Genomic DNA, 10,672 nt, shown 5'->3' with positions numbered 1-10,672 from the left:
CAGTATGGAGGTGATGTGATGTGACATCACCTCCAGAGTGGCACATAAAATTCATGTTGCAGGGGTGGGGCTGAGGAGTTGAGTGTGGGAGGGGGCTCAGGGCAGAGGGTTGGGAAGAAGACCTGTGTGTCCCCTGCTGTAGCAGCTGAGGTTGGGGCCATAGGACAGCTGCCTCCCCTACTCACAGCAGGTCTGGGGGCAATGTATCTCTTCTCTCCCCTCCCCTCCCCTCCCCCCCAAAACAACAAACAGCCCTGAGCAGCTGCAGTGCTTAAGAGGCTGGTACACAGAGGGAACTTAGGCCTGAGCCTGGGTATTTTTACTCAAAGTCATGCCCTGTCACCTAACTCTCCCTCTTCCCTTCCCCCCCACTGCCATCTACACCAACCCAGGGCTCAGTCCCAAAACCCTACATCAACCCTGGACCTAAAGTTCAAGCCCTATTTCTTTGCAGTGAAGATGCAGCCTCATTGGTTCATGCTGGGGGAGTCCACCAAAGGAATCCCACACATTGACTTTTATTTGCCCAGTGAACAGTTTCCCATACTGCAGCATGAAGGGCTAGGGCAGCCAACTTTTGGAAGGGTGCTAGGGATGGCTGGTTAGATTTACACCCACCTAAGCAGTATAGACACTAGAGCCCCAGATGGGGATTTAAGGTTCAACCATTCTTAACCTGAGCATCTACATATTTGTAACCCTAGGTCAGGGGTGGGCCAACTACAGCTGAGGGGTCCTGCTGAGAAGCAGCCTCCAGGGCTTGCCTAGCTCTGGCACTCCAGCCAGGGAGTTGGGTCAGGGTCTTGCCCCACTGCAGCTCCTACACACAGAGGCAGCCACAGGACTCAGCACACTGCCCCCACAGCTCCCATTGGCTGGGAACCACTGTCAATGGACAGTGCAGTGTGCAGAGCTGCCTGGCTGCACCTCCCCATAGGAGCTGGAGGGGGGACATGCTGCTGTTTCTTGGAGCTGCTTGAGGTAAGTGCCACCTGGAGCACCCTCCAATTTTGTAAGCAGTCATGGCCCACCATACAATTTCCATACCCAGATGTGGCCCAAGGGCCACAAAGTTTGCCCACCCCTGCCCTAGGTTAACAAACCCAGCAGCTGCTACTTCAAGTTCTAATGCAGGACTTAGTGTAGACACAGCCTGAGGCATGTTCTTCAGCTTCTCTATTTTTAACATTTGTAAATGTTGACACTAGAACTAGATACAGTATACAGAGGTAAAGTGACCTCATGTTAAGTATAAGACTCTACAGCCTTTCCAGGATAGTTTATCATTATGTGTTAGACTCCTTAGAGGGACTGCAGAGTTTCAGTAAAATGCATTGGGTAAAATTTTCAAAGGTAAAAATGGCAGGGGTTTAATTTCAATGGGAATTAATAGTAACAGGCCTAACCACTTGCCATAAATATAAAAGGAAGGGTAAACACCTTTAAAATCCCTCCTTGCCAGAGGAAAAGTCATTTCACCTGCAAAGGGTTAAGAAGCTAGGATAACCTCACTGGCACTTGACCAAAATGACCAATGAGATGACAAGTTACTTTCAAAGCTGGAGGGGGGGAGAGAAACAAAGGGTCTGTGTGATGCTTTGGCCAGGGACAGAACAGGAATGGAGTCTTAGAACTTAGTAAGTAATCAGCTAGATATGCATTAGATTTTCTTTAAATGGTTGGAAACTAAGCTGTGCTGAATGGAATGGATAGTCCTGTCTTTTTGTAACTTAAGGTTTTGCCTAGAGGGATTCTCTGTTTTGAATTTAATTACCCTGTAAGGTATTTACCATCCTGATTTTACAGAGGTGATTTTTACTTCTATTAAAATTCTTCTTGTAAGAAACTGAATGCTTTTTTCATTGTTCTTAAGATCCAAGGGTTTGGGTCTGTGTTCACCTATGCAAATTGGTGAGGATTTTTATCAAACTTCCCCAGAAAGGGGGGTGCAAAGTTTTGGTGAGGATTTTGGGGGGAAAAACATTTCTAAACTACTCTTTCCCAATAATAAACCCAGTTAGACATTTGGTGGTGGCAGCAAAAGTCCAGGGGCAAAAGGTAAAATAGTTTGTACCCTGGGGAAGTTTTAACCTAAGCTGGTAAAAGTATGTTTAGGAGGTTTTTCATGCAGGTCCCCACATCTGTACCCTGGAGTTCAGAGTGGGGAAGGAACCTTGACACCACTATTTTCACCTTTGAAGTAAATCTCCCTTCAAGTGTCACTGAAAGGGTGCATCATTTTAAATTAATAGGAATTAGGCAAATTTGACAGTTACCTCTGTATCCTATGATTTTCCAATAAATTGACACATGCACAGGTTTCATTACAAAACTTTATTAAAAAGATTCAGCTGACTTCACTTTTAAATGCAGACCATCCTCAATTAAAAAGCCTTTGTACAATCTAGATCTGGTTAATCTGAGTCATAATACAAGCAGAAATGGAGTATAAATTGGAAGATGAAATCTGTAATTAGGCAAGCTTTGGTAGTGGTTATCACTCAAATCTTGGGAACAAACTACTGACATTGCTACATTATTTAAATTATGAATTTGACCTATATCAAAGCTCAGTACTTCAGCCACATAATGATATTGCTTAATGTGACTTTGGCCTTATCATACATTCCTTGGATTGAACTGAGAAAGGAGTCAAGCACTTCTTTTATTCCCAGAAGTCTCCTAAAGGATCTAGTGTTCAATGTGTCTTTTTGGCTCGTAGTTTTTCCAATGTTTTCTGTAAGTAAAAACAGATGTTTGAATATCTCGCAGATTGATTTAGATTTGAAGTTCCTAAATAACAGGCTGGTAGTGTTATGAATAGCTAAATGCTCAATAGGAAGGGCATCAGCTAAGCATCAATGTACTATTGAATACTTGCCACAACAGCAGATTGGATTATTCAGACAATGAGGTATTCAGTGTTTAAATACATCAGTGTATATTTGGTACCAGGCAACCTTATGTAAATAACAGAACAAGCACAGTAATAATTATATTTCTTAAAGTCATGCAGTGGATATTCTAACTGCATCCCTCTGGAGGGAGTTTCTCAGGCTAACCCTAAATTTGTTGCAATGAATGGAATAGTGTGCCAACAGTAGCCAGAAGTTTAAATCCTGATACTATGGTTTGGTTTAAATCAAGAGAGCAGTTTCATTTCAAAAACATAACTAGTATAACCTCTTAATAGCTAGAAGTGGAACACTTGGACTGTAGAGGCACCAAGCTTTCAAACACTGACTCCTCATTTGGGAGGTTTTCACCGATGCACTCTTTCCAGCAAAGTTACAGGAGGGGAAAAATCAGGATCGGATGATGCTAAGTCAGATTTAATTTGTAGGGAAGAGTTTAGATAGTTTTGTTTCTTTCCCACCGTTGTTTTGGCCAGCGTTCATAATTTAACTATACACCTTAAAGACCATAGCTCTCTATTGTTATTTTTCAACCTAGTCTTCATTGAAAAATGCAAAATTTTAGTATGTCAGTCAATTTAAAAATTAGTAGGTGAAAGCCTATAAACACATGTCACATGGCTGTAATTCATCACCATGAGATAGGGTGGTAGAATTTCATCATTACTGCAAGAATGGCTCATCCCATTTGCTTTGGATGAACTCCAGTTTTTAACAATACGACGTAGGTAGCAGTCTCATTAAAAAGGGACTGCACCGACAGCTCAGTGGAATTAGAACTGCTCAGAACAACAGGCATTAAAATAGAGAAATGCTAGACCAAGGGATTTAAGATACTGTACCAGATGCAATTACCTTTTGAAACTCTCTAGCCTTTTCCCTGTTTTTAGCGTAGGTTTGTCGTCTTGATTTCTCTTCCTTTCTGATTTTCACTTCAGCTAGTTGATTATAAAGTCTGCCAAACAGTAAAAATGTGTATACTTCTTATTAATGGGGGCTCAACTTAAAGTGTTTGTATTACATATACAGGGTTCAACTGGAAACGATTAAAAATGCAACTTTGGTTTACTTCTCTAGTATGCCAAAAATCCTTATTAGTATTTATATCCCATAAGTTTAATTACCCAGAGTTTTGAGGTTATATTTGTAATTGTTTTACTATATATTATCATCTTGACATTTGACAGAATGTGACTGGCAATTTTCCCAATGTTTTTTTACTGATCTAAAATCCTGAAGTTAGATTTAAATTGTAAACACATTGGCGTGAATAATTATTTTAGCTATAACAACTCAAGGTCACAGAACGGGAGAAAACTGTTTGCTTGGAACTCTGTAGGTCAAAAGTCTTTTCACTAAAGAGTGAAAACACTATTTATACAGCATAATTTATAATTACGGATAGCGAATGAGTTTAGATGCAGCAACACTTAGGCCAAGGTCTCAGCCTAACTTTGCCTGGCATGAGTGTTGTTTTGCCAATTTTTTCCCCTCTTACGTAAATCTGCTTAAATAATGCTACAGCTGGCTGGGAAAAAGTGATGTTTTGTTCATGGAATGTGTTGCATTAGATTTTTGGTAAAAGGAAAAGTTAGTTTAATAAATATACAATCCTGTAATCCTAAAAGTGCCTTTTAGTGGGGAAAAATAAGGACAAGGTGATGACATGAAAACTGTATAAGCAGCAAAGGTTGTGTACATTGAAGCTTGCACATGTGTACTATATGGGTTACATTAATGCTGAATGGAGAAAATTTAATTAATGGATTCTTATACTTGTCCACATTACATATGCAAGTGAAATTTAGTAGAACCAAACTGGAGAAATACTGGAGCAGAAACTGGAGGAATAAGTCTGACTGACCAGACCAGGGATCAGAGGTGGCAATGATCATCAGAAAATACAGGAGAATTTCCTGGTAGCCCAGAATTTGGTAACTTGGGCCTCTATCTATTTCATCTTATTTATCATGTATGTCTGAAGTTTTATAAATAAAAGGTGAAAATGATTAAGCCTGAACTGAGTGGACTCAGACTCCTAGATTTTAAGGCCTGAAGAGACCAGCACGATCTAGTCAGACCTACTGCACCATTGCAGGACACAGAACCTCACCCACCCACTCCTGTAATAGGCCCATATCCCCTGGCTGAGTTACTGAAGTCCTCAAATCTTGATGTAAAAACTTCAAGTTACAGAGAAGCCACCATTTACTCTAGTTCAGGGGTGGGCAAACTTTTTGGCCTGAGGGCCACATCTGAGTGGGGAAATTGCATCCAGGGCCATGAATGTAGGGCTGGGGCAGAGGGTTGGTGTGCAGGAGAGAGAGTGAGGTGTGCAGGAAGGGCTCAGGGCTCAGGGCAAGGCATTGGGGTGGAGGAGGAGGTGTGGAGTGTCTGAGGGGGCTCAGGGCAGGGGGCTCAGGCCAGGGAGTTGGGGTGCAGGAGAGGTTTGCAGTGCAGGCTCTAGCCTGGCACCACTTACCTGAAGTGGCAGCAGTGTGCACTGGGGCCAGGGCAGGCTCGCTGCTCCCGGAAGTGGCCAGCACCACATCCTGGGGGCGGGGACGGACACACATGACCACGACCAAGGGCTGTGCATGCCGCCCTCACCTATGGGTACCTCCCCTGAAGCTCCCCTGGGCTACAGTTCACGTTCCTGGCTAATGGGAGCTGTGGGCATGTCTGCGTGTGCATGCCGGTGCCTGCAAGAGAGGGCAGCACGCGGAGCCCTTTGCCCTCCCACAGCAGGGGCTGCAGGGACGTGGTGCCGTCCACTTCCAGCAGCAGTGTGGGGCCTGCAGCATCATGGAGGTGGCAATTCCACAGGCCGGATCCGGCCTGCGGCTGTAGTTTGCCACCCCTGCTCTAGTTCAAACCAGCAGGTGACCCGTGCCCCACACTGCAGAGTAAGGCAAAAAAACCCAAACAAACAAAACAAAAAAACCCAAAACCAGGGTCTCTGCCAATCTGACCTGGAGAAAAATTCCTTCCCTACCCCAGTTTCCTGCCTTGCACTCCCAACAAAAAGCACAAAATAGTAGTCTCCACAAGCACTCATCTAATTTAAGTCTAAAGGGCTGAAATAAATGGGAGATCAGAAACCATTGCTAAAATTAAGGTTCTATATTAGTGCAACAGGTATTATTTCAGAAACAAAAGTAGTTTAGTCTAATTTCTACCAACTATATTCACACAATACCTTAAAGTGCGCTGCTGCATTTGAACATCTGCAGACCTTTTGTCCTCTGGAGAGCACACTTTCACTTCCCCCACTTTCTTCAACTGACTGATAACTGCACCTTTGTTTTAAACAAAATATATATTTTTTAAATTTAAAAATGCAACTATGAGGCCAACCCAAAAGTGGGCTCATACAGATCAGTGACAACAAAGTGAACTGGAGAAGTAACCACTATATAATCTTTACCAGGACAAGTTCACACTCAATTTTGTAAAAGGTGTACAGTGATTGACAGACAGCAGGTGAACCCTGAATTCAAAAGGCAGTAAGGTCTGAAACAAAAACAAGAGAGACTAAATCATGTTTCCTATTTTGGAGAAAACACATTTGAAAAGAAACAGGCTGATAGAATAGACTCCATAAGGCAGAATTTTTCCTTTTCAGAGTAAGTCTCCAAATCTCAGCCAGGGACAATAGTAACGATCTTATCTCCTACAGGGAACCACCACCAAGTTGTGAGGCTCTCTCAGTTTTTAGACTATTGTCTATAGCAGGCCACAGAGTTAGCCTGTCATAATGGTGCTAGCGATGCTCCTTATTTCCAGCTTCTAATTCCCATTAAAAGAAGCTAAAAATGTGTTACATAAAAAAGCAGTATTGAGAGTGTAAGCAATCACTGTTTTTCCAGGGATTTTATATAACTAAGCTGGTGAAGAGGTGATCCTAGGATTATGAGAGGGTGAGGTATCTCTGAAACACTCTTACTTAAGATGTGATCCAGGCAGTGAAAAAGTTTGAGAACTCCTGTTACAGAATATTCTGATCTGCAAGAGCAAAGATCCAAAAATAGCAGACTCTATCCTGCTTTATGGAATAATTACTAGAAGAATCCTTAATGCTTTACCCTACTTCCAAATGAAAATTTACCAGAAGTAGGAGAATCCTCCTTTGGCATGTTAAATCTTTCAGTCTTGTCCCTTTGAAACAGCTTGGCCTGATGCTTTTCAGAATTTCTCTCTCTATTTTTTATTTCTTCCACTCTTTTAGATGACTTCTGGATGAAGTTTTTCTTTCTCCTTAAAAATGATTCTTGTAAACTACCTGATGTGGAAGTGAACTCTAACAACATGACTGTGAAGAAAGAAGGAAGGTCTCAGTACTTTTGATTTTATCACTGATAGGATAATCACCTGTAGTAACCTATGAATTTAGATAGCTGTCCTAAAACTGAGCTTTACTGTTTTCACGGATTGTATGAAGGTTTGATTTGAGGAGAATTAGGAAATTTACTAAACAAACAGCAATTCAGATTTATGGTTCCTACAGTTATTTTAAAGCTACAGTGCACATATTTAGCATTTTGGATTTGCTATACATGTTACTAAATCTTAATACCTTAAAACACACTGTAAACAACAGGGTCCAAATTACATACATTCTCAAAACACCGAGCAGATCTAGCTTGTCATTTTAAGAATGCCCCAAAGTGTATTAGGCATCCCTTGATGCAGATCCTCAGATCTTTGGTCTGAGAAGCTTACAAATTAATACTAAGGGGCAGGGGACCAACAAGAAATTAGGAAAGATGGAGAACATTACATATTATGCAATAGCTTAGCAAAGCTGGTGGTACACATTATGAAGGAGTGAAAGACTATTTTCTAATTAGTAAAAGGGATAGAATGTGAAACGAGAAGAGTTAATAAGCTTCTTGTTGAAGTAAGCCTTCAAGACAGGCAATGTTGAAACAGACTTTTCAATAGGAACAGGCAAATAAAGCTGTTTCCATGGTACGGTGGTATACATTGGACCTGGACCACATCTAGTATGATGCTGTAATGAATGGCGGCATATACTTATATAATTACAAGTCTCCCATAAGTGGAGCTGTATTTTACCAATGTTTTAATATTTCAGAGATTCTCTGATTCAGTTCTAATGAGTATACTGAAGTTACACATGAGTACCTGCAGATTGACATAATGGAGACTGATCCTCATTAGGACTCTGAGCTATTGCAGAGTAGTCAGGAAGCGTGAAAACAGAGTAATCTGCTTCTGGGTCTAAAGGTAAAAATTCTTTCCCCTATTGCAAAACAGAAGAATCTATTGGTATAATGTACTTAGAACAGGCTACACATTTTAGTGAAGTAATATTAATGCATCTCCATTGTTGTCAAGGAACAAACAATTAAGGAGCCAACAGAAAGATCTTTCATCATTAGCACAGATACAAGAAAAACGTAGTTAGCACACAGCAGCAGGGAATCCAGACTCCTGGCACTAAAAGCCATTTTATAAAAATTTCTCTTAAAACAAAAAAATCAGATCCTTACCCATAAAGCCGCTTTTCCCCATCAAGTTCAAACTTCTCATTTTTGCCTCAGGACCCAGTTTTGGCCCCACTTACATCTGTTTGCTTTTCTTCCTGTTCCATCTCTAGCTCCCACAGTTGTGTCTACTTCTCCTATTCTCAGATAAATGTTACTCCCCAATGCTGCCCCAATGTTTACAACAGCCTCCAACTGTCTATTCTCAATTTCCTCCAGGGTCTAATTGCTTCTTAAAAGCTACCTTCATGCACTTGGAGCTCTTCACTGTCACTATGCCCTCTTGCAATTTAATTATTATTCATTTGAATGTGTGTGGTCATCTTCCCAAGATAGCAGCTATGTAAGCATGCTCCTTCATAACACTGGCTGGCATCAACTATATTATAGTCATCCACATAGTCTTGAGAAAAGGTATCTTTGAATAAATCACCCTGTGATCATCCACTGTCAGAACGGTTTAATCCTAACTGGCATTATCTGTAGAGTTTGGAACTGGTCAGGGACAGTTTGTGGAGAACATATGAGCATCCGAATAGGGACAGAATGATCTAGGTCAAAGAGAACCAGCCAAGGAAATGCTTGGAAAATTGGCAGTCCTCAAATGAGGAAATAATCATTCACAACCTGATTTTAAAGTTTTATCATTAGCATCCTCATGGACCTTTCCAGAGCTATTAAAATATCCTGAGGATGGAACAGTTGATACACTAGCTTGAGTCATGCAACTCTGAGGAAAAGCTATAGTTTATCCACTGAGAAGGAAAAGGGAGTATTGGATAGAGAGGCCCCTAAACATTGTCTGAATTTCAGTTCCAGAAGTCTCATTAAAAGTCTACTACAAAATACCCCGGGGCAAGTTTCTTACATTAGAATAAGGAAGCATGCAGTCAGAACTTAAATAGCATACTCACACCCACTGACTTAGTCATTCAGTACCCTAGGGGCTTGGAGACATCATTCATTTAATTTGAGCAAAAAAGACAAAAGGATACTATAATAAAAAAAACTAGTGCAGTAATGCAATGAGCCCATCCTCTTCTGTCTATTCTGAGAACTGCAGATGGCTCTGAAGTGTGCCTCTATCCAATACCTGGATGCCCTTTCTCTAGTAAGGTAATAGGATTTTTGCCTTTCCCACTGAGTCTTCCAGGAATGGGTTATTGTTCTGCCTTAACAACGGGGGACATTTCTGTTCCTCTGACAGTGTGAACTTTGGACTACTCCATCTCAACTAAGCTGCTGGGGTAAGGCAAAGGACTAAGTGAAGGAAGCAGGATGGATTTCAGTTCTCTGCATCAGCCCAACCTACCAGACATGGCATCATCACCAAATGGCGCAAAAATCTGCAAATCTGGAGAACCCAAAACATGCTAATGATCTACAATATTGTATTACATGTTTTAAAATTATGAAGTTTCTTCTTCCTCTTACTAAAGCAAAAAATCTGCAGTACTAGGTTCAAAATGATGAGAGATAATCAAGATTTACCTCAGAACAACTTTTAAGTTCAGACTGACTAGCATATGCCAGGCTATCAAACTTATTTTTTCTTTTTTTCTCTTGGCTAATCTGTTCAGAGTCTGATTCTGCAACACTGATGTCATTTGAGCTTATCAGAGTCAGTTCAGGTTCTTCCATAATACCATGCCCTGACTCGGTCTCCTAGAAAATAGAGAAGACAACATCAAGGTAAAAATCAATATTTCTAGCAACAGCAACATTTGTTAGCCTGTTACAAAAGAAAGAATTATTCAACATACAGATAAAAAGAAAATGTGCCCCAGGCAGTGAAAGAAATACCTCAGGCAAAGTGCTCTTCCCACATTTATTGATGTACTCAGAACGCCTCCAAAGGAGCTCAGTCCAACCTAAATATTTTATTTGCCATTGTACAAAACCTCCTTTCCACCCCTCCTCTAAACCGGAATTCTAGTCACAGCCTGAAAGCTAATTCTTGGCAAACAAAAGTAGCTTTTGTTTGATCCTTAAGGGAACAGCATTTATAACAAAGCTTGTTTTTCTAAATTAACCATTTTAACCGTATCTTCCTTTACCATAATGGCTAGCCTTTTCTCAATTAAAATCTAGACCTAAAATGACCAGGATCAGTATAATTTCAGATTAAATTACACAAATTTTGAGAAGTCTCAAACTAAACTGTAAAGTGAACTTTGCTAAATTTTCCAATTACAAAAGGTCTAAAATAGCTTGGAGCAATTGGTTGAATTCTGAATGGCATTTAAC

At 40.8% G+C, this 10,672-nt stretch overlaps 1 protein-coding gene across 2 annotated transcripts in view; it reads right to left on the bottom strand.

Annotated features, from left to right (window-relative positions):
- Positions 1 to 2,338: 2,338 nt before the first annotated feature.
- Positions 2,339 to 10,672, bottom strand: part of CEP295 (centrosomal protein 295) — a 55,560-nt gene continuing 47,226 nt past the window's right edge. For both annotated transcript variants that reach the window (XM_074956647.1, XM_074956640.1), the window contains exons 24-29: positions 9,917 to 10,090; positions 8,064 to 8,181; positions 7,024 to 7,227; positions 6,115 to 6,214; positions 3,771 to 3,870; positions 2,339 to 2,737 (exon numbers count right to left, since the gene is read on the bottom strand). In XM_074956647.1, the coding sequence (XP_074812748.1) occupies positions 2,699 to 2,737; positions 3,771 to 3,870; positions 6,115 to 6,214; positions 7,024 to 7,227; positions 8,064 to 8,181; positions 9,917 to 10,090 (735 nt within the window). In that variant the 3' untranslated portion in view covers positions 2,339 to 2,698. The remainder of the gene's footprint in view (positions 2,738 to 3,770; positions 3,871 to 6,114; positions 6,215 to 7,023; positions 7,228 to 8,063; positions 8,182 to 9,916; positions 10,091 to 10,672) is intronic.

This window comes from Natator depressus, chromosome 1, assembly GCF_965152275.1.
Source record: "Natator depressus isolate rNatDep1 chromosome 1, rNatDep2.hap1, whole genome shotgun sequence".
Classification (NCBI taxonomy): domain Eukaryota; kingdom Metazoa; phylum Chordata; order Testudines; family Cheloniidae; genus Natator; species Natator depressus.
This window is presented reverse-complemented; position numbering and strand designations above follow the sequence as displayed.